We start from the raw sequence: 24345 nt of genomic DNA, 5'->3' as shown, positions 1-24345 counted from the left end.
GTCCGTATTGTCCCCCCTCTCTTCACTCATTTCCAGTTGGAGATAAACTCTAAAGACAGAGAAACAGGAGGCAGAAATTGAAGTGATGAAGGCCACAGAGGGAGTGGACGGAGTGAGGCTAGAGTAAGATGGAGAACCTGAGGGGGATTAAGCTGAATAACCTTGACACCAAGAGGTTGCACTCTTTTCTCATCCAGACTGGACCAGAGGTGACAACTAGCATCCTCACTTATATGATCTACTGTAACAATCGTTAAAATGCACATCACGCTGTTTGCAGAAGGAGACTGCAAAAAATAAAAATATATAACAAAAAAAAAACTCGAGCCAATTGTGTGTGTTTGTGCAGATGAGCTGGCAACCAAGCTGAGCTATAAGACAGATGTGTGTGTCGGTCATTACTGTAATCGCTCCATTTACTCCATCTACCCTTGAGGGGGGTGGTGGTAGCTGGTCAGCACCATCTGGACACGGACACATACACACACACACACACACACACACACACACACACACACACACATGCTGGTAGGTTTCATGGTTAGTCAGGCAGCAACAGGAGGGAAGTTTTGAAACCATCATTATGCATGAAAGGGTGTGTGTATTTGTGACTGTGTGTGTGTGTGCGTGTGTGTCTGTGTGTGCCACCTTCTCCATCCCTAGTTACATTTCTTCCCGTTTTCTCTTCTCCTCCCAAGTTGTGTCCTCTCCTTTTCTGCTTTAGTAATACATGAATCTGATGTTCTCCCTGAAGACGACAAGGCAGAATGAAAAAGGCCACCATTGGAGGAAAGGTGTAGGACTATCTCCAAGAGCCTGAGGAGAAGATGGTCATCATGGTTTGTGTGTGTGTGTGTGTGTGTGGTGGGGGTGATAGTGGTGGTGGTGGGGGGGGGGGGGGGGGCTCATGCACATCTACATGTAATCTTCTCTCATGAATGAGGAGAGGGGGAAAGGGTGATAAGGAGTGGTGGAATGATTGAAGAGCGAGACAAAGAGGCTGAACCTCCGGACTTGAGAGCGTCAGTCTGATTGTCAAGCAACATGTAGTCATGGCAACGGCAAAGGGAGAGAGTGATGAGGAGAGATGGAGAAGGAGGAGGAGAAGGGAAATAAAGGAGATGCTTGGGGTTAAAAGAAAGATTAAAGAGAGTTGATCTAGTGCTTTGCTATGCTACACAGGAGCAGAATATTACATTAACTTGCAGGTGATATTTCAGTTACAGTCAAGAGTTTAAACATCGCCTGAGGACACCGTTTTCCATTTGCTCTTCTCCTCCTCCTGTTTACATTACTCAGCAATGACTGTTCAGAACTACACTTGAATATTTATCACCGCTAGCTGGCTAAGTGCACATCTTTATTCTACTCCTTCATCACTCTATTCCTGGGCTCATTTGTATTCGAGGAGATGACTGCCCCTCCTCATTCTCCAGCTCACCTCTCTTTTTGTGCCTCCTCTGGTTCTACGTCTCCTGCACCCCACCCCCCGCCCCGTTGTCCCTAAGACCTCTTTTCCTGGCCTCCGTTGTCCCCGTAGAGCAGAACTGACATTGGGCATGAGGTCAGAGAGATGGGCAGTCATGCTCCTTCTGTCTGCAGGCTCAAATGGGCTTACAGTGTGGAGAGTCACCCAAGGGACATCCGCCTCCCCCCCCCTCTTCTACTAGCCTGGAGCTCACATAAACCCCATATATTCAATCAAACCCTTTAATAGCCATCTAATAATACAGTCATACACATGCACACATTAAAAACCAAAGCTACAACACATTCACACACACAAACTAACGTGATTAAAGAGCAGACATGCAAACACACAATATGCGTTCACTCATGCGAACGAAGCGAACCGTGGAATTACAGAAAAGGACACATTCCCTTGGAGAACTGCCATGGATTATTGGCTGGTATAGGCAGAGCTGTGCACAATGGAAATGTTCACAGCTGATGAGCACTGAAGTCAAAATAAAGGACATAAACTTGCAAAGGTCACGTACATCCACGCAGCCTGTATGCATCATCTGAGGGGAGAAACGCCCTCCATCCGTTGCTGTTTATGAGTTAAAAGGAACGTGAAATGAAGGGGAAGTGATTACATTAAATTAGATTAAATGCAGTGGCTGTGTAAACATGAATATTTTCCTCAGAAGTTGGGGACAACCCTTTGATTAAGAGATGAGCTATTACTCATGTCGAGAAATGTTTAAGATCATCTGTTTGCAGGCTTTGCATTGTCCTATATATTCATTTCATTTATGACCATAACGATGGCGGTGCACACAAATGTCAAAAGCTATGTCCTTCGGAGTTGGCCCACTTAATATTAGGATATGATTACATCCATATTTTAAGGTTAAACTCAGAAAGTAAAGTATCTTTCACAGGGTAATCATTGAGTGGTATTTTAAGTAACACAGTTACAGAAATGTCCCATTTTTCTACATTTCTCTACATAAATGGCATAACGTGTAATAGGATGACATGGCTCGGGTCACTTTGGATTACAGTAACATTACAGGAACACAACCACACTGCCCCCATGTGGCAATGATGCATATTGCACAATGGAGGAGGATTCAAAGACGTTTCTTTAAATCAATCTGCTCTAAGGAAGAAAAAAAAAACATTGCAAAAAGAAAAACTATTTTAGTTCCTCATCAAAAGTAATAAACGCCCTGTATAGTCATATCATTGCCAGTGTTTGAGGGATCGCGGTCGTTAGGTTTCCTCTGAAAGCTCAGGTTACAGGATAGGATTGCAGGGCATGCAAGGAACACAAATAACCTTTACTGTGCAGTGTAATAAAGCCAGCAAACACAAGACCAGACAGCACTCAGGCGGGAAAACTAGACTACAGACACCGAGATGATAAGCAGACTCCATCGTTAGTGGAGGACACATCATTTGGAGACTGATCTTGATTAAAAAAAATAAAGAATTGAGGTGAGTTTCTACCTTCTTATCTTTCTGGCTCTACGTCTCCTCTAAGATGTATCTTTTAAATACAGAACTTCGATCATAATGATAAAAAAAGGTAATAAGAACAGGAAGGAAAACAGAGTAGAACAATCACAATAACAGTGCGACATGAACACAAACTGGAGCTACTTGCTGGAAAAGGAGTTAAATCGAGTATACTTTTTTTCCCCCATCACTGTAATTAACAGGAAAACTCTTGCTATACACAACCTGATAAAATTAACAATTTTGAAATAAATTCTAATCTCATAGAAGCCAATAATCTCTCAATTCCGTGTGCAACTATGATACTAAACCCATCTTCCATTTCATGTCTCATCAATATATTTTTCTTGCATGCCTTTTTAAACTGGTTTGTCTTTGTTTTAGCTGCTCCGGTAGCAAACCGTTACAAATAAACAAACAAACATATCAACTTGTACTTGTACGTGTACTGTCCTGTCTCTCCCACCAGGTAAGCTGTCATGGCTGAAGTCCGCAGCAGCAGCCGCAGCAGTGGAGGTTTGGGTAGCGGAGGACGTATCTCCCAGGAGGCCTCTCTCAAAGTCGGGGTGGTACTGTCAGATGAGAGAGTGGACTTCCTGCGGGAACAAGTCTTCTGTGTGCTACGAGTCAAGACGGATAAGTGGAACCGCTTCATCAGTGCGGAGGAGAACCAGAATATCATCCTGGACTTCCTGGACCACAGCTGGACCAACAGACTTCTGCTCTTCACCGGACCTGGAGGGACGCTGCATGCAGGGGACGCGCAGGTAGCACACCTGCTTTCACAGATAGTGACTCATATTTTCAGGCCCCTAAATGTTACAAAGAGGAAGTGCATTTTCTGCATGCACAGTATGTCAGAACTTGTAAATATACAGCATATATGTCAGAGGAGAGCGCCTGAGACCATCATCTGCACAGATGATTGGTTTTAAACAGCTTTTAAATGGAAATGGGTTTTGAAAAACAACGAGAAATTACATTCAGAATATGATACAAAAAGATTACATCACATATCACATAGCCTCGATATTCAAGGCTTCATAATGAAATCTATCAGTCATGTATTGTATGATTTAGAATGCTTTTGAAGCTATAATGGATTCTTGAAAAGGACATAAATAGAAATAAACAACAGATTTTGATTTTGGAACTCGAATGGGGAATTTTGACTCAAGGCTGGATTTAAAGAAACAAAAGAGTTGAATGTAAATGGAATTATTTATTTGCTTTCTCTTCTTTTCTTTTGTCATTTCCTAGTGTTGTCATTAGTTTTTGTAAATGTGGATATTTGTATTATGCCGTGTATAGCAATCGTGATGGCAGTACATTATTTCAAGGTGAGAGGGAGAAGAGCAGTTAAAAAGAGAGTCTATCAAGCCAATAAGTCTTTAAAAATCTCCCAAGCTCACTTTCAATAGCTAATAAATCCATTTTTGAAATAAGTCATTACTTATTTCTGGTGCTTTCAATGCTGTTGAAAGCATTCCTACTGTTTTTGCTTCCGTGAAGACGTCCCCACCATGGAAGACCAAGCTGTTGTGTGTGCTAAAGAAGGGCGTCAAGAGAATCGCCCGCCAAGGATTCAGACACCAGCTGTGGCTCGGAGAAGTGCCCGGGTACCCCATGGAGCATTTACCTGTAGTCATCTCAGAGGTGGGCTTGTGTCACACGCATCTTACATACAAAGGCAGTTGGGTTGTATTGTGTTGAGTCTTTAGTGTGTCTACTGTATGTGTAGGTCCTTGTGTGTGTGCTGTCCAACGGTCTGAACCACGAGGAGTGGCCTCAGGTGGTGTCTGAGGACATCCATCGACACCTGGAGAGGCTGAGGAGTGAGGTGGTGACCCTGAGAGGCCGCGCTGAGGGACGCACCCTCCTCCCCTTACCCCTGTGTGTGGAAAGGGCCAGGCCTCAGGACATAGCGCTCAGGTTAGTGTGTGTGTGTGTGTGTGTGTGTGTGGGGGGGGGGGGGTCCATTGTAATGTATCCTGGAGTGCGTCTATTGTCCATTCTGGTTAAGTAGTATTAGTCTTTGAAAAGTAGTGAAGCAGCGGAACACTTAACACGAATGATCTAAAAAATGTTTTAAATTCAGTTTTAAGAACAAAACTCCCTCATATTTTCGGAGGTTTTCTTTGTATATTACAGCTGGAACGTACGTATGTTTCTCCAAGGGGAGTGAGCCTTTAAGTTAACCCTTTTACCTCGGGTACTGAAGGAGGTTGGCATATGACAGGCACACCACTGGCTACCAAAGTATCTTTATTCAGTAAATAATGCATGAAAATAATCATGTAAAGGAGAGTGTTTTCATGAGCCCCCAAGAGGGTCTTGACTGTGTTTGAGCGCAGGACCTGTTCAGGATGTGTGCCTGTTAGGGACTGACTGGTTGCTTTGCTCCTGGCGTTGCAGGTAGTGGATGCGACACCTGCACTGTTTCAGTATTTGAACTACAGCATCAACTTTCCATGTAGAAGTTGTAGACACTGACATTGTAGGAAGTACTTGACAGTACTTTGGAAGCTGGAAAGAAATGTCGCAATTCCTTGAGTGGAAATTGTGTGTTTTCATATAAATGCCAGACAGTCAGCAGGACAGGGAATCGAAACTCCATCCCAGTACACCAGCAGGAACATGGAAGTTAGAGCTCCAGAAGCATCGGCACCAGTGAGCGCATGTTAAATTATGGTATAGTTGAATTTAATTTTGATCAGTGACCAAAAGCGAGATTTACGACTCTGCATTTTTGGTCATAATTCTTTATGCTTTGTACTCTGCTGGTGCTAAGAAGCTGAGAGTTTCCTGAGAGACGCCTCAGAGCCGCATTATCAGAGAAAAAGTGTGGATAGTTTGGCAGTGGGAGGATTCAGGCATTCACTGGTCAAATCTACCCCTTCAATGCTTTCATGGTACTCACATTCTCTGACTCTGGTTAGATGAAGACGTATAAACTTCCTGGTTATATTTACACAGACATCGTTGTTTAAAACCTGAGGTCAAAGTCATTGTTTTGGTTTATTGTTTCACCTGGTCTCACTGTGTAAAAATGGACATAAAATCTCAACCCTGTGATTCCCAATCAATCTATAAACACGTCTTCTCATAGGACAACTTGAGCCGCAAATAATGATCCAAACATGATCTCTATATATAAATACGTCACAGAGCACTGCTCGTGGCTCTCTCAACTGCCGTGCAGTGTAGGTCTATACAATCAGAAAGAATTACCTGTGCAATAATTCAGTCAGATATACATTAAATCATTACTTATATTCTATCTATAGATATTGGTTTATGCTCCCATCTTCTATTGGTTTCTATCGTATATGTACACACAGTATATAGACATGTTACAGTAACATTTAAGGAATCGGTAATCTTTTCTTTCTTCATGTTTAGTTATGAGGTAAGTGGGATGCTACGCTAGCTGATCCGGGTGAGCGCTGTTAGCTTGTTTCAACGTCTCAGAGGAAGGTTGAGGTGCAGTTGGTCTTCATCCTCACGTGTGTGCCGCTCTGCATCAGCCAGGTGCCGCCGCCGACGTGGATGAGAGACACACTGCTTGCTGTGAGGCGACAATGCTAACCACTGCACCACCGTGCCACCTTTATTCTAAATGCAGAAAAGGAATTTTAGAACATTTCGACGATACTCCCAAAATCCTAAATCAAATGAAATCTAATCTAAACTACGTTAAATTAAAAGAAAACTAAATTAAACCTGAACTGAACTCAGTTAATCAGGATGAAATGCTAAAAGGGGTCTTCTCTTGATGAGCCTGGTCAGCTGTACTCTGTCCTCTGTGCCTCAACCTACAACAGAGGGGGAGAGGAGGAGAGAGAAAAGGGGAGCCAGGAGGTAAAGAATGGGGAGTCAGGGGTGGTGAGGGGGGGCGACAGAGAAGGGTGAGTAGGAGGACAAGGAAGGAAAGAATGAGGCTGACAGAGGGGGGAGGTGGAGGAGGGTGAAGGGGAGGAGGAGGAGAGTTGAGGAGAGAGAGGACGAGCAGGAGAATGACAGGCTGTGGAGGATGGAGGGGTGAGGTTGAGAGGAGAGGAGAAGAGCCGGGTGCTAACGACAGAAAACACTCTAAAAACTGTGACTGGGCTAAATTAATATTTACCTAGTAAATACTATTAATCTTTACATGAAAAAATTGTGTGCAGTTTGGGAAATAATTCCGTTGATGTAATTAAAATTACATGACCTGTCAATTGAATTTTACTCAATTTTGTATGAATAATCCAACCATCGTCTTTCGCTTATTCCTATTAAGGGTCATGGGGGGGTGGGGGGTGGAGCCTATCCCAGCAGCCTTTGGGCGAGAGGCAGGGTTCACCCTGGACAGGTCACCAGTCCATCATAGGACCAACACATAGAGACAGACAAGCATTCACACTCACAGTCACACCTACAGTCAATTTAGAGTATCAATCAGCCTCGTCCCCTCTTGATGTCTTTGGACTGTGGGAGGAAGCTGGAGTACCAGAGAGTGTATAAAAAAATATCAGCTTAAAATTGCTGAGTATAATTTAATTATATTTTAATCAGTAGCGTCAACAACTTTGAAAAATTAATGAATTTTTAATTGGGACTCTTCGGTTTTAATCGTCGCACACTTCCGCCCACTTTGCGCCACTTGGATATTCGTGTTTGCCACAGCCGTCGTGGACTGCCATTTTCTCAAGGTAAGACGCTTCATTTACACTTTGCAGTTACTTTGCCCGAAGCAGCTGACCACTGTTTTTGCATTAACGCGAGTTATCTAACGAGTTTATAAGTAGTAGTTTACTGGCACGTTCAAGTCGACGGGACCCCCCACCCCTACCTAACCAAGCTAGCTAGCAGTGAGCGACAGGCAGGTGGTCTGAGAGGTGAGTCACAGCGTAACCGTCGAAAGCGGTACATTTATCGGCTCTGCTACTCTTCTGAGTCGTGGTAGCGGTGGCCGAGTCCACCCTCATATACCTTCACATGATTACCGAAACGGGCGACAAAACGCGTGTGCGCACAACTGGTAGCTTGCACAGTCACCTATGCATACCTAAGCTATGACAAAATAATTTAATTTTACGAGACAGCTGTTTTTAAGTCGAATGCTCGGAACTACTTTTTCCGCGGCGTGGAATCACTCCGCCCGGCTTGTACCGGGCTACGTCTGAATTGCCAAGTGCCAACCTACGTCCTACTGCTTCAACCTACTCCTACAACCTAAACACGGCGGCACCATTCGGACACCGTAGAAGATTGGTGGTGAAGCACGACCTCTGCTGGCAGAGCACAGATACCGCAAATAGGTAGACAGCACCAACGAAAGCCCCACCTGCTGGCCTGGCTGTCGTACTGCACTCCACTCTGAGCACCCTTCACTCATTCTCTATTGTTAAGCACATTAACGCACCTGTAAGTCATAAACAGTGACTATAAATGTTCGTCTTGCATAAGAATGGGAGACTGTTGGTGGCGCAAATTTGGCTTGCGTTTTTAAGGGACGAAGAAGTCTGCAGTGCATTGTGGGCCATAGGAAGCTCCTTAGGATGCACCTGAACCAACCTACAATGTGGGTGTGTTTAGGCTGGAATTTAGGTTGCAAAGTAGGTCGCTACTCGGGCCAGTTGTGGTTTCAGACAACCTACGATCCGACCGACTTGGCAATTCGACACAGCCATTGAAGTGACCTGGCGACCTTGTGAACTTTGACCCTGATTTTAAGGCACTCCTGGGAGTGCTACATATTGTACATCAAATTTGCATCATTTGTACCCGGTGAGTCGAAGTTTCAGAATCTGCATCCGTTTGTCTCTGTGTCTTTTCTAGGCTGCAGGGTCGCCCAAAACACCATTTGAAGGAGCAAAAAGTGAAATTGTTTCACCGCTAGATGTGCTGTTGAGCACTGCCTGCTGACCGAAACAAAGTGTGCCATCAGCCACACACACACACACTCGACTCGTCTGCAAACGAACATCTACACCGAGCAAAATGCAAAACATCCTCGTTTCATGGAGCATGGCAAGTAAAAGAGCATGAGCGACCGTGTGAAGTGGCGGTGCCGCGCTAACGGGGAGCAGCGGTGACCACGGCTGTCCTACACTGAGCCGCGCCGACCCCCACCGCAGGACAGGGAGCCCGCAGCGGAGAGGAGAGAGGCTCCACACGCCAGAGACCCAGCCTGATGGTCGGCGCCAATCCAGCAGCCCGGGTCAACTGGACTGTTGTTGCACCTCTCATCCTGCACTTTGCTTGTGATGGACATTCAATTCACAAGCCTACATCACCGATGGACTCAGTGCACTATCCTCTATCCTTTATCCTCTATCCTCTGTCCTTTTTCTATCCTGTCATTTATTTTCTGTTCTTCATTATCTATTGTGTTATTCAATCATTTTGAAAGATATGTGTTGTGTCGCGTATGAAATATTAATGTAAATTATAGGAGGCAATGAAAGCAATAAAATCCAGATGTGTACCTTATACCGCCCGTCTGCTACCAATATTTGACACTAATTTGGAGTCTGTGGGTCACATGACATGGAAGCTATTGGGGAAAAAAAGGCGATAGCAGTACTTTAAAAAAAAAAAGTATTTTGCCCTAAAATATTTTTAAAAATAAATGAAGAATAAATAAATGTGACCAGCAGTATACTATATTATCAAATATTAATATGGTTCTGATTTGCTGTCCAAAGATGAGAAGACATGGAAACTATTGAAAAAGGATGATTTTGCAGTATGTGCAGGACAATTTGATACAGTAAAGTTAAAAAAGAGGAAGAGGTGTGTCCTTTACTCCACATCCAGTATGTCTAGAAACCGGGTCCCTTGGTCATATGTCATTTCATATAGATATATTTACCTCGTTGACATTATATACACATTTTAATATGGATGAAACATAGGTTTTACACCCGTAGCATCAGTATCTAGAGATGTATGTGATATTAACATTATTTCCTTAAATAAGATATCACATCCTAGGTTGTAATATTGACAGTAAAATGTGATGTGATGTATACAAATTTGTTTTTTTAAGTGATAATGCCCTGAAATACAAATAAACTAAAAGTTAGAGTTAGATTTCTAGCTTGACTAGACCAAAAATACAAATCTCACTTTGTGGAGTGTACGTTTATTTTTATGTTTTTATATTTCATTATGGCATGTTTTGCTGTGTATTCCTCTCCTTCAGCCCCTCTGGTTGGCCGCTGGACTCTGGCTTGTTGTACTCAATAGAAACTCTGATAGTTCAGTGGTCTGGACAGATATGGAACGTCTTGAAAAAAGACTCTGGAACGCTGCTTCTCCAGGGAGATCATCCAGGCCCCAGTGTGGAGCTCCAGTTCTGGGCCACTCAGAGGGAAAATCTTCTGGGTATTCAGTCACAGGTATGTGATTGCTTCTGTGGAAGGAAGGAAGGATGCACGCTGTGGTTCTCTATTTACTTTCTCCATTGTACTCCAGATTAGGATTTCACAAATGAAAAGGGCTGATAAATGAAACAGATTCAGACTCTAAATATGTGGCAGACACGATTGGATACTTTGCAGGAAGAGTAGATTTACGTTTGTGTGTCCACCTTGGTGATTCGCTTTACATCCTATCACGCTGTTGTTATTTTTAGATCCAGAGCCCCAAAGTGGAGCAGATCATCGAGATTCTGAAGAAAGTCAACAGCAGTTACTACTCCTCCTTCAAAGACATCGCTCTTAAAGTCAACGAGGGTAGATAAGCACACGATTTACTCACCATCACTCATCGTTGGCTCCTGCTTGTTGTGAGGAACCTGGGATTTTGGAGGAACCTGTCCGTTTATTTGTTTTCTGCATGATAAAATTTCCACCGCTGCTAGAAATGTCCAAACATCAACAAGAACGCAAAAATCAGTCCGGTGTAATTGAGACTGGTTTACTACACGAGCGCGTGTGTGTGGTTCTCGCAGCGGTGCTGGAAGCGGATGACATAGATCTGTACCTACGCCCTCTGAGGAGGCTGATCAGCAGCTTGGAGGAGAGAAGTTTCCCTCAGGTCGACACTCTCCTGCCTTCTCTCCTTCACTCCCTGTGTCTGATCTGGAGCCGTTCCCAGTACTACTGCACCCCACAGCGCGTGGTGGTCCTCCTGCAGGAGTTCTGCAACCTGATCATTGAAAAGGTACACTGATGCATCTCCGTAGGTGTGTGAAAACAGCGGGGAGCTGAAGAACAGACAAATGAGTGTGTGTGTATGTGTGTGTGAATTCAGGCCTTTGCCTACCTCATCCCAGAGGAGGTGTTTAAGATGGAGCTGGAGGAGGGGCTGGAGAGAGTCCAAATCACCATCTCAGTTCTACGCACCTTCAAACAATTGTTTCATTCTTACCGTCAACGGATCCCTAAATACTACCAACACAGCCTGACCATCAAGCTGTGGGACTTTCCAGCTTCGCTTGTGTTCCAGCGCTCAGACCGCATCATGGAAAGGCTGCTGATGATCGAGGTACACGAGCTTGAACATGAAGATTAGAAGTAGGATACAACAAAACAGAATGTAATCGAGCTGAAAAACTTGGTGAGGACAATTTATTTCATCCAAGAAAAAAAAGACATCAGAAAGACTATAACTTCTTGTTTATAGCTGGACAAATTCGACAAAATCGTATTTATAGCTGGTTGACCCCATTAACTGAGATTAAAGACCCTGAACAGATATTTTTCTAAGCATGGGTTTTCATGGAATCACTCTGAGAGGAATGTTGGAAAAGTGTGTGTCTTTACTGAACAGAATTACATTCAAGCAGTGGTAACTGATAAACATGAATGTATTCAAAATATTGCATTTGTGGTGCTTGGACCCGACAACCCTGTTTTTTTTGGGGGGGGGGGGGGTTGTCTCATCAATAGGAACTTTTTGCAGCAGCACTGGACTTTGTGAAGCTGGAGAAAGTTGAGCTTGGTGGATCCAGAGGGAAGGTCCTCAGTGAGATGGTCTTCAGCATGACTGAGGAGTTTCATGACCACTGGCGGTCCCTGCGAGAGAGCAAATACGACCCCTTGGACTATAACAACGACGTGAGAGAGTTGTCTTTGATATCAGACTTGTGGTAACTACCAAGCCCCACAGTGTTGTGATTCACACTGATTCACAAGTGGCACTGACAGGCGCGGCCAAATAATAGTGGTAATTAGATGTTATTTGTCTGGCGGGCAATAGAACAATTGAAAAGATGGGCAGTCGTTGCTAGGCAACAAGCAGAAACCAACATTATTACTTCAATATTGAATCCACAAGATATTTAGAAATATTTTACAACAGCTCAGAAACCGGTGTTTTTCTCAAGTGTCATCTTCCTGCCAATGTTGATTTGGCTTTGGTGGTATCAAAGCATTACTGTATTCCTGAAGGTTCTATTATAGTCATGGTCATGGTGTCAAAATACTGCACAACCAGTCCTCCATTTCAGAGGGTAGTGTGTAGTATTGGAACTGTTGGGGGAAAATGTTAGAGAACTAGCAAATATGAAAATGGGCCTGCTGTGTTTCGACTGAATCTCTGTGAGGTTATTAGCCACACCGATGGTCTCAATACCGCTACTGCTGCCCCGCTTTTATTAATACAAATGCATTCATGTATTTCATGCCTCAGAGATGCATCATGAAAGTGTGATAAAATAGATCCGACATTGATAGATGGATCATGAGCTAAAAGTGTTGATTTATTTCGGTAACTTCATTCGTATTATTTCTTACATGACTTGGTTTTGTTTGCAGGATTTTGTGCATCGCCACAGACGTTTCATGGAGCAAAGCAGAGACTTTGACCAGAGGCTGGGAACCGTCCTCAATCTGGCCTTTCAGCACTCCAAAAATCTAAAGTCTACTTTTAAGGTACGGTACATATACATCGCGGCCATGGAGGTACACGTTGCATGTGTCTAAATCTAAATCCACGTCTGAGGAAGAATCGTCACATCGTTGGACTTTGTTTGATTCAACCTCACCATCTCAAACCCACTGATGTTCTTGTGTCTTTCCCAGTTGCTGAATATTTTTGGTAACCTGCTTGAGAGACCCAGGATCCACCAACTCTTCTCTCCCAACTACAGTTTGTTGTTGGCCATGCTCAGCCAGGAAATAGACCACTGTCAGGTGTTACTGGATCAACTCAGGGATGAGGTGAGAGATGGAATTAAATCGACTCAAACATGGGAGTATTGGCACAGTTTTTTCAACATACAGGCTCACTGAGAGGTTGTAAGAGTTTATTTTTGCTGATTGGAGCACACACACCTCAACAATGTGCTAGAAAACATCCTTGGAGAGGACTGTCAGTGAGTCATGTGTGTGTTTCAGCGGTGGACCTGCTGCGCCATCCTCGGGAAAAACATTCCTTCAGTAGCCGGGAGGCTGAGATGGTCACAGGAGCTTCGCAATCGCATCCTCACCAGGAGGAGCAACCTCTGCCAGCTGGCTCACATGTACATAGACACTGACACTCTGAACTCTGTGTGCAAGAATTACACACCAAGCAATTTCCTAGTTGTATTTATTGCGTTGAAAGAAAGGCACTTAAAGTTCATAATCGGAAAGATTTCCACTATTTATTTTGCTGTAAACTGTAAGGCAGCTCATAACTACACTGTGGTAAAAACATCAGTTGGTGTTTGGACAAAGAGACACTTTTAACAGCCTTAACAGAGGCAGATTTTTATTTCTTTCCTAAATCTTCTATCTTCCCCGTCTCTGCTCTAGGCCTCTGGACTGTGCTGAAGCGAACGCCGTTCTCCAGAAGTGTGAGCATGTTCTGGAGGTTTTGGACCAGCAGGATGAGGAGCTTTTCTCAGAGTGGACTGACGGGCTGGAAGAAATCTGCCAAACACCCCTGCAGGAACCGCTGCTGACCCTTGATACTGACACAGGCCTGTACCAGACCAACTTCAGTCCCGCTGTAAATACAAAGACTGTGTGTGTGTGTGTGTGTGTGTGTGTGTGTGTGTGTGTGTGTGTGTGTGTGTGTGTGTGTGTGTGTGTGTGTGTGTGTGTGTTGAACCATTATGAATGTCTCTCATTCCCGTAAATAGGAAAAGTGGTTTGTTTGAAAAAAAGAGGAATTATTTTGTACTAACAGCAAATTATACCACAGTGTAAAACAGATAAGAGGTTTCCAGATACCCTGCACCCTTTTTTGAAATGTATTGCATGTTTTTAATTTGTTTCTAATTTGCTTAATGACAATCAGTCTTCCATTCATCCCTCAACAACTCATCAGATTAAATGAGTTTTCCTCTTTTGAGATCTATTTAAATTTTCTGCTGTGGAGGTAAAAAGAAAAGACATAATGGACTGCAGCCTTCAAGGATTAATCCGATTGTCTGTTCGATTTATTTTTGACTCTCCTCAGCTGACATCAGTGCTTAGAGAGGTGAAGTATCTGGGCGTGCTGAAGAGTCAAAACATCCCTAAAGCAGCTCTTCATCTCTATTCCAAACAGGACCGACTCTACATGGTTGGTACACAGCTTGTGTTGATGTTTTCTAATACGTAAAGGTTTTACTAATCATTATAGCTGCAATGTATCCTTTAGTACACCCAGACTCTGACCCTGGTGACACAGTGGTACAACCAGCTTCACAGTACCATCCTAGCCGTAGAGCTGGGACTGGTGAAAGATGAAATAGATGGGGCAAGACAACAGTTAGAACCGGCCCTGCGAGAGCTGACCTGGGCTCAGGACGACTTATGGGACTACATTCAGGGCACGCGAGACCTCGTCAAGGTATTCCTGACATAAATTTCTAAAAGCCTTTACTATCATGTAAAGGAATATTCAAGGCAACATTATTGAATGAGATATTTGCTGTTGTATCAGAGTAACTTTTCTTTATTCTTTATAAAGAACTCCCAGCACCACTTTACAATAAGTCTCCCCAAGGAAATGATTACTAAAAAGTGCATTATCACTGGCATTGTAAAAAATTCATAAACAATTCATTAACAGCTGTAAATGACTTCAAATATATTAATGCACACTCACTGTCCGGTAAGTTGTGAGTGTAATATTCTTCTGTATTTTATCCATCCAGGTTCAATAGGTTACCAGATCTCGTTGTTTTGTCACCTAAAAAAAAATGCGGGAGTACATCATGCCATCATCTTACCAGTGAGCCTCCATTGATGTCGTGGGAATTAAATTTTAAATAATTTACAACTGTTCATCAATGGTTTATGAAGTGCTTATGATGCAATCAATAACTCACTTACAACCGTGTATTAATCCTTTATGAGCAGAGACTTGTAGTGAAGAGATACTGAATCTGAGTGCAATTTTAAGTGCAGGAGTTTATTCAATAACAACTTGCCTGCCTACAGAGCGTTGGGGCTGGCTCTCTCTGCTTGGCTTTTAAGCCAGATTTCCACAATTATGTGAAACAAAACAAGAAACAACTTGCAGCTGTTGACTAAAGGGGGTGTAATAACACCTCTTCTCTGCCATCACTAGAACATCTCTAGTCGTGTCCAGAAGAGCAAAGCCAACGTGGAAACCATCCAAGCTCTGATGGGGAAATTCAGCCATCAGCCATTTATCACCAGAAAGAGCCAAGCTCCCTCTCTACTCGTTTTCTCTGACATCGAGGAGTGTGTTGCCAAACAGCATGCTCTCATCTCCAGTACCGGGGAGCAGATACACAAACTCCTGCAGGTATTATCACTGTCAGACTGTAGACATCTGCAAAAGAGATTTTCCGGTCTTTTCACATGTCCTCCGTGTTCCAGGAAAACCAGTCTCTGCTGGCTATGTCAGAGCTAGACAGCAGGGAGTGGCAGGCCTACACCAACTATGTGGACCGCATGATCCTGGCAGGCTTCTCCAGCGCTGTACGATGCTCACTGCAGTACTTCAGGGACAACACAGATCCAGCCCTGCGCATTACACCCCTGTTTGAGGTCCAGCTGGTTCTCAATGGGAATGAGATGACCTTTGACCCCCCGCTGGACTTCAGCCACAGTGGCAACTTCTTTGATGTCATGGATAAGATGGTTGCCAACATTATGAACATGGCGTCCTTCATTCCTCGAGTGGCAAAGCATGAACAGCTGGATCATTATCAGGTTCTGCACACACACACACACACACACACACACACACACACACACACACACACACACATATAGCCTCACTAAACACATGACATGCTATATCCTGTAGATTGACATCAATAAAATGGAGGATTTGTCAGAGATGTGCCATGTAATCCGATCGAGGGCACGAGCATCCATCAGTAAGGTGAGTATCTCTCTTCTCTACACGCACAATGTTTGTTTTTGATGTTTGACAGGTTTCAATTTAAAAGACTGTATGTTTTTTCAGGTCAAGGAATATCAAGGAACTTTTGCCAGCTATCGTTACCTCTGGACGGACGACAGGTCACTGAAACACGCACATACAGGCTTGCGATTTCATTCCCATACATAACTTCAGAGAAAAGATCATTTGTTTGCTAAGGTAAGAGAAATGGCATAACTTTTTTACACAAAAACAAGTCTTTTTGTCTTCTCAAAGGTCTGAATTTATGAGGCAGTTCCTGCTCTACGGACATGTATTAAGCACAGAGGAAGCTGAGCTGTATGCAGATTACGAGCTGAAAAAGAACCCACCCACCTTGGAAAACTTCAAAGAACAGGCGAGTTTTACGCTTGTGTTCCTTTCAGCCGTTATTTTATTGAAATTCAATATTCATGGAAAACTTTTCCTTCAGCTGAGTCATTAACTTGTTATTGGTTACAGATCAACCTGTTTGAGTCTCTGTATGTCCGTGTCAGCAAGCTGGAGGACGGGAGGGTGTTCTGTGGCTGGCTGCAGTTGGACATCAGACCCTTCAAGCACACGTTGATGAATGTCATCAAGAGGTGGAGCTGGATGTTCAAGGAGCACCTGCTCAACCATGTGAACCAGAGGTGAGACATGAGCACAATTGGAGAACTTTTCAGGTGAAATTTTGACATATTTTGATGTTTGACCGTAGTAAAAACACCCACAATTTTTGCTGAAATTTAGCCAAAAACTCACAGTGGTGCAGCGGTCAGCACTGTCGCCTCACAGCAAGAAGGTTCGGGGTTCGAGTTCCGGCTCAGGCACGGGATCTTTCTGTGTGGAGTCTGCATGTTCTCCCTGTTCCTGTGTGGGTTCTCTCTGGTACTCCAGCTTCCTCCCACAGTCCAAAGACATCAAGAGGGGACGAGGCTGATTGATACTCTAAATTGACTGTAGGTGTGACTGTGAGTGTGAATGGTTGTCTGTCTCTATGTGTTGGTCCTGTGAGGGACTGGTGACCTGTCCAGGGTGAACCCCGCCTCTCACCTGAAGGCTGCTGGGATAGGCTCCAGCCCCCCCATGAACCTTAACAGGATAATCGGAAGAAAATGGATGGATGGATGGTAGCCCAAAACTGAAACTATAACAAGAGCTGGCTGCGTTCCTGACTCTGCCACCAAGTCCTGTTGTACGTCATAACTGTCTACTGCTCATAACAATTTAGGATGGTTTAAAATGAGAAATTAACAGTTAATCACTTTTATAAGATATTAGTGATTCCCTTGATGATATAGCAGTGACAAGATGACTGTAATGGTTACATAATACATCTCATAATTCAAAAATGTTCCTGCAATTTTAAGTTTTGTAAATAATATATTTTAATCATTATTGAGGTGTTACATTTTCCACGTCTTAGGTAGAATAGGACATGGTAGGATGTCATAGGAGATGTTTTCCCAACATATAGGAATGTTGTAAAGCCTAAATAATACCACTCTCTCACCACATGCTCTTTGATATTCAGTTTAATCAGACATTTATCAATGTCAGAAAGGCTATTGATGCTTTCTAAATCAGATCTGTGGTCCAAAGACAGTGTTTACAAGGGAACTCTTAGACCGGGTCAAGATCGACCTGGAAAAAAAGATAATGAAGGATGTATAAGGGTTAAGATGTAGATGAACCAGTGCACACATTTATTAAGGTGTGTAGAGCTCAAAATGGTGAAAATTAATGCCAAAAGCAACTGTTTTCATCTGAACTGTGGATGTTTGGCGTGTTTTCAACTGCCTCAGACGCTCTCCATTTGATATTATCAAGAACGTTTTTCTTCACATCGTGCTCTCCCTCTGTCCCACAGTGTTCGGGAATTATCTTCTTTTGTTCAGGACACAGCCCGTGGTCTCTCTAACAAGGTGTCAGATGGTGACTATGCAGGCCTCGTGGATATTATGGGACACCTCATGGCCATAAGAGACAGACAGATCAGCAACGAGAAGCACTTTAAACCTCTCAAATCTACAGCTGCGCTCCTTAAAACCTATGAACAACAGCTCCCGGAGTGCGTCTACACACAGCTAGAGGTGAGTACAAAAAAAACACAATTTTTTTTTCTCAGTACCATCTTATATATTCGTTTTTTCACTGAGCTTTGTTCCTCATTTAAAAAAAAAAATACAGGAGCTGCCAGAGAAATGGAAGAGTCTGAGAAAAATTGCCTTCACAGTCAAACATGAAGTGGCGCCGCTGCAATCCAAAGAAGTTTCGGTTATACGCAGGAAATGTGTACGGTTTGAGGTGAGGTTGTGTGTGAGCAGGATAGGATGTCAAGGTGGCGACCTCTAACAAGGAGCTCAATAACTGACATAAAACCTTCCTACTGCATTATATATGTCAGACACCACGTGGCCTAGTGTGCAGGCATGGAGAGGTGCAGATAGATATGCACAGCAACTGAAGCCTGGATGAATTTTTGTTTTTTTCCACTCTAGGTCAAGCAGCATGAGTTTAGAGAGAAGTTTCGTACTGAAGGGATCTTTAGGATCAGTGTGGGGGAGCCATATAAACTCATGGATAAGGTGGGCAGTGAGAAACATGCACGTCCAAAGTTAAAAACCACATTCTGACATTGTAATATCTCAGAAAATCAGGGAAAAAAAATTGAAAATAAATATAATTTCAAAACATCCCCAGTCTAATCGAGCTGTAGCAGTAATGGAGGCGGAAATGAAGAAGCTGCAGGACACGGCTGATCTGTTTGAGGTCAGCTTCCCCGAGTACAAGCAGCTGCGCCAGTGTCGCACCGACATCATACTCGTCAAAGCAGTGTGGGACATGGTTGTCTTTGTCAAGGTACAATACGTACACTTTGGCCCTCTGATTCCTCCACCATATTTTAACACCTAAAGCAATGCTTCATCCAAATTTGTATTTTGCCTTTCAGGTACTAACAAATAAGTGTTTAAGCTAACGAGGACATTTTTCACCACTGTATCACTTCCATGTAACTCCAGAGTGCAGAAAAAGCTAGCCTCACATATTTAGCCTGAAGCTAAAGGTGACTAACATTAACAACCACAAACCTGCCCAAAAACATGTTTGTTTTTAGCCTAAATTAAAATGTTTATAGATGACCAAGCATATGGCTGGGTAAAGAATAGAGTATGAATACATGTATGTATATATGTATGTGACAATGGGCTAGAGAGTTTATTATAGACATTTTTGGACAGTTTTGCTGTTGTTTTCTTGCTGTAGCTAAGGCTAGCCAGCAGCTGCCACTAGCTTTAATGTATTCAGGCATGGCTGGCTCTTTCTGTATTCTAGAGTAATGATGATGGAACGTAGTAAAGTAAAGTAGGAAGGCAAAAATGTCTAAGTGAACTCAAACTTGTGTTGTGTTCAGAGAGAGTCCTCGGTTTGCAGTTACCTTTGCTTTTAATCAACCCTTTCGGGGTTATCCATCATTTGTTCTTAGCCACCATCTTGTTACCCCACCTCGAATCTCTTATCTCACATCTTACATAATTCAAGTATGTATATTTCATCTCCTACACTCAAAATGTGGTACTTGAAAAGCAAAATACACTTTTTGGGTGAACTTTTCATGCTAATGATCTGCAGCTGCGAAGCCCTGAATATCATCTTTTGTAGTTTGTACTCATTCTGTTCTCCATACCAGACGAGTATCGAGGATTGGACCAAGACTCCATGGAAAGAGATCAACGTTGAGCAGATGGACATGGAGCTCAGACGATTTGCTAAAGTACAACAACAATTTGGATTTATAACCTTCCTTTTCAAAGGTTGAGAGAAGCATAATAATTTAATTCCTTTCTGTATTCTGCGTTGAAGGAGATGAAAATGCTGGATAAGGAGGTGCGTGTGTGGGATGTCTACATGGGATTAGAGTCGACCGTGAAGAACCTCCTGACCTCCCTGAGAGCCGTCAATGAGCTCCAGAATTCTGCTGTCAGAGAACGGCACTGGCAGCAGCTAATGAACACCTCCGGGGTCTCATTCTTTAATTATGACTGAGTTTTGGAGTATTCATGCACCTTCATTCTGTGTTCAGCCCTATCAAATTCAGCACATCTGAAATCTGATCACGTTCACGTCTTGCCTTTGGTCCTCAGGTAAGGTTTGTGATGGGGGAGGGCACCACCCTGGGAGATCTGCTGGAACTCCAGTTGCACCGTGTGGAGGATGAGGTCAAAAACATAGTGGACAAGGCAGTGAAGGAAATGGCCATAGAGAAGGTAGACAACTTAGTAATAGAGTGCAAATATTATTATGTCAACTCTCTATTTAGCAGTAATTGTATATTGCGACATATTCATGTACATTGGTCACAGTGCTCTTACAGTAGTGCTTTAAACTAAATGCTGACATCAGAATGCCTTGTAATGCTGACATGATGATATCGTTTTGTTTTCCGTGATCATTATCTAAGTTTAGCATTTTGGCCTGCTGAAATCTGCCAATTAGCACTAAACAAAGTGCAAATGTGCCTGAAGGACGCCAGTAGTTAAACAAACATTAGGAAACATCAATATTTTGAGCTGATTTTCTTTCCACATAAAGAGTTATTACAACTTCCATGAACACCATTTAGAATTATACATATTTTTGCAAATATCTAAAACTAGAGGAAAGGTCTGGAGATGACCAAAGTCATTTGGATTTTTCAAGATTCGTCTATCATCCATCCATCCATCCATTTTCTACCGCTTATTCTGTTAAGGGTAGGATGGAAGCCAGAACGTTCTTGTTGTGAGGTGACAGCGCTAACCACTGCACCACTGTGCCGCCCTGGATTATGCAAGACAGAAACAAAAACATTTTGACAAATTTTGAGTAAAATCCACAAATAAAATGGAAAACCAAAGTGGTGGACTAACCCACAGACCAATATTGCCATCCATAGACCCTCTCATTTTATATCCTATATTTGTATATGAATTATAGATATTTATATCTATAATGCTATAATTATAGATATTTATATATCTAATGCTATAGTTATAGATATTTGTATCTATAATTGCACTGATAACTCTGGAATTGATTTGACATGGTAGAGAATGCAACATGAAACACCGGAACAACTAATAAAAACAAAAAACTAAACTTTAAAAAAAAAAAAAACCTCAGAGCAGTGATGCTGAAACAGATTTGAGTTTAATGTAACGTTTTAACGTACCGAAATTAGATATTAAGCTTTGAATGCTTATATTGTGCACATTTTGAGTTATTTTGATTTCAGATGTCATAACAAAGAAGAATTTCAATATTTCTTAGGTTTTGGCGGTGATAACCCAGACCTGGAGTGTTATGTCGTTGTCATATGAGACTCACAGCAGCACTGGCATCCCTCTGCTCAAAGCTGATGAGAATCTGATAGAAACACTGGAAGACAACCAGGTAAGCCCTGATTAAAATGCTGCTCTTCAATACTGGAGTTAAAAGTCGTTCATACCATAGCTATTTCACAACTTTGAGGACATGATTGAATAATTCAATTTATTCAGTTGCATCTTGAGTGTGTGTATAGTTGATTAGTTGAAAAGCACAACATCGAAACAGCAACTTTGACCTTTGTTCAACAATATTTTTCACCTCATCCTTGAGTCCCAGCAGACATTTGAGCCAAATCATGAAACAAATTCCTCCTGACATTCTGCATTGATAGAAAATAAATGGTACGGAGGTGGCACGGTGGTGCAGTGGTCAGCACTGTCGCCTCACAGCAAGAAGGTTCCAGGTTCGAGTCCCAGCTCGGGCCCAGGATCTTTCTGTGTGGAGTCTCCATGTTCTCCCTGTTCCTGTGTGGGTTCTCTCTGGTACTCCAGCTTCCGCCCACAGTCCAAAGACATTAAGAGGGGATGAGGCTGATTGATACTCTAAATCAGGGGTGTCAAACTGTTCCAGTAAAGGGCCGTGTGGCTGCAGGTTTTCATTCCAACCAAGCAAAAGCAACACCTGATCCAACCAATGAGAAGTGTGGACTCAGTTTGATTGATTTAAGTAGATTCAGGTGTTGCTTTTCCTCGGTTGGAATGAAAACCTGCAGCCACACGGCCCTTTACCGGATCAGTTTGACACCTGTGCTCTAAATTGACCGTAGGCGTGGCTGTTGGTGTGAATGGTTGTCTGTGTATGTGTGTTGGTCCTGTGGTATGGACATATTTGCCGACAGAATCATAATTGCCGACAACCTGAAAACATGACGCCTGTGGCCTACAGCTCCCGCTTGAGAAGAGACAGCAATACAGACTACAACGCGACCGCAGTGTTTCTTCTCATGCTGTCCATCTCCTCAGGTGCAGCTGCAGAACATCCTCATGAGTAAGTATGTGGAGTATTTCCAGGCAGAAGTGAGTGGATGGCAGAGGAAGCTGATGGTGGCTGACCTGGTCATCTCCTCCTGGATGTGCGTCCAGAGGACCTGGGCCCACCTCAACAGCATCTTTACTAACAGTCATGACATTCGCTGCCAGCTGGCTAATGATGCAGAGCGCTTCCAGGGAATACACACTGACTTTCAGGTACATGCCACCGACAGCTGGCCTGCATGCAGCCAGCTCATTGCACCATTCCGTTGTGTCCTCCTTCTCTTTTTCCACCATCATATTCTCTCTGGCCAGCGCTTGATGACAGACGTGGTGCAGAACAGCAATGTGGTGGATGTGACCAACCAGATTGGCTTCCAGGAGAACCTGGACACCCTGCAACAGAGGCTGTCGGTGTGTGAGAAAGCCCTGGCAGAGTATCTGGAGACCAAGAGGCTGACATTCCCCAGATTTTACTTTGTCTCTGCCTCTGACCTGTTAGAGATCGTCTCGAAGGGAACCCAACCCAAACAGGTGACGGTGTCTTTGAACATTGTAGTTATCAGTTAACTATAGATTGCAAATAAAATGTATGTGTTATGGAATGTAGCCAGTCTGAGACCTTTCAAATGGAAACCTGTGGTGTGTGTTTTTCAGGTGACCAGACACTTGCTAAAGCTGTTTGACAACATAGCAGATCTTCGCTTCAAGGAATCAGACAGAGAAGGAGGAGGAGGGGCGGAAGATGGAGCGGCAGTTGCCATCGGGATGTACAGTCGAGAGGGAGAATACGTTCCCTTCTCTGAGCCGTGTGTATGTGAAGGACAGGTAGTGAAAAGCAACATTCATCACACACTTTCTTTTTCTTATGAGCTTCCTCTGTTTCCCTGCCTACACGGTAGACGTCAACAGCACTTGACCTGACAGGGAGAAATCTTGAAAGTTGAAGTCCTTATCCTGCAAAACACGGTCATGCTCTTCTATGTATTGTGATGAACATTGTGTTGGACCTCATAATACATTGATTCAGGGGCGTTGGAATCAACCACTGGAGAGAAGAGCAAGATATGTAAGTGGGTTTATCGGAGTGTTTCCCAATCATACTGGTCACATATATCAGTGATCAGAGGAAGAGGGACAACAACCCCCCCGATCTCACTCGATCGCCCATAGAGTGATGACTGACTGACTCGGTCGAAGGCCCTGGAAGCATCTATAAAACCAACTGAAACATAGGAGTTTTGTCTCCTATATCTTTCTTCTACTACTTCTTTCAAGGCATAAATACATATTAATACTATGTTCCTTGAAGTTCCAAGCAGCTGCTGATGAAACACTGGCCTGTAATTAGCCTGAGTTTGCTAGCTTTATCCATGATGGTGGGCACAGGGGTAAACTGACATCACGGGGTCCATCAAGAACCATTAAAACAAAAGGCGACACATTATATAACATTTACCAATAAGACACACACTTCTTCAACTCATTAGTACACCTACTTCAGTGACAGAGAGACAAGAACAACATGTAGCACCAGAAAAAAAACCTTGTTTCATGCAACAGAATGAATAATTAGATGATGATTATTTCTACGCATCCTGTATGAGCTCTGTTGTTTTTATTTTTCAACCGCTGACCCTATACATTTCATCTCATTCACTGAATATGGAGGCTGTGGCAGTATCTTGTATTGGTCCAGGGGAGGCATTGACCTCACATGTCCCCGCCCCCATCTTGAAGGGGGCTATATCCTCTT

At 43.2% G+C, this 24345-nt stretch overlaps 1 protein-coding gene across 1 annotated transcript in view; it reads left to right on the top strand.

Annotated features, from left to right (window-relative positions):
* Positions 1–3446: 3446 nt before the first annotated feature.
* Positions 3447–24345, top strand: part of dnah9l (dynein, axonemal, heavy polypeptide 9 like) — a 49161-nt gene continuing 28262 nt past the window's right edge. The window contains exons 1-31 of the mRNA XM_086205078.1: positions 3447–3734; positions 4480–4623; positions 4709–4899; positions 10157–10352; positions 10589–10688; positions 10907–11118; positions 11209–11442; positions 11847–12014; positions 12714–12860; positions 12981–13118; positions 13296–13420; positions 13695–13890; positions 14344–14448; positions 14527–14718; positions 15442–15642; positions 15717–16052; positions 16150–16227; positions 16312–16367; positions 16504–16624; positions 16729–16898; positions 18119–18341; positions 18439–18555; positions 18750–18836; positions 18952–19110; positions 19940–20023; positions 20113–20271; positions 20394–20516; positions 21559–21681; positions 22581–22805; positions 22905–23123; positions 23247–23417. Coding sequence (XP_086061204.1) covers positions 3447–3734; positions 4480–4623; positions 4709–4899; positions 10157–10352; positions 10589–10688; positions 10907–11118; positions 11209–11442; positions 11847–12014; positions 12714–12860; positions 12981–13118; positions 13296–13420; positions 13695–13890; positions 14344–14448; positions 14527–14718; positions 15442–15642; positions 15717–16052; positions 16150–16227; positions 16312–16367; positions 16504–16624; positions 16729–16898; positions 18119–18341; positions 18439–18555; positions 18750–18836; positions 18952–19110; positions 19940–20023; positions 20113–20271; positions 20394–20516; positions 21559–21681; positions 22581–22805; positions 22905–23123; positions 23247–23417 — 5088 coding nt within the window. The remainder of the gene's footprint in view (positions 3735–4479; positions 4624–4708; positions 4900–10156; positions 10353–10588; positions 10689–10906; positions 11119–11208; positions 11443–11846; positions 12015–12713; positions 12861–12980; positions 13119–13295; positions 13421–13694; positions 13891–14343; positions 14449–14526; positions 14719–15441; positions 15643–15716; positions 16053–16149; positions 16228–16311; positions 16368–16503; positions 16625–16728; positions 16899–18118; positions 18342–18438; positions 18556–18749; positions 18837–18951; positions 19111–19939; positions 20024–20112; positions 20272–20393; positions 20517–21558; positions 21682–22580; positions 22806–22904; positions 23124–23246; positions 23418–24345) is intronic.

The sequence above is a fragment of the Aulostomus chinensis genome, chromosome 5, assembly GCF_037954235.1.
Source record: "Aulostomus chinensis isolate RoL2024-O1b breed Wild chromosome 5, RoL_Achi_v1.0, whole genome shotgun sequence".
Lineage (NCBI taxonomy): Eukaryota > Metazoa > Chordata > Actinopteri > Syngnathiformes > Aulostomidae > Aulostomus > Aulostomus chinensis.
Note: the sequence above shows the minus strand (reverse complement) of the source record. Positions and strands in the feature narration are given on the sequence as shown.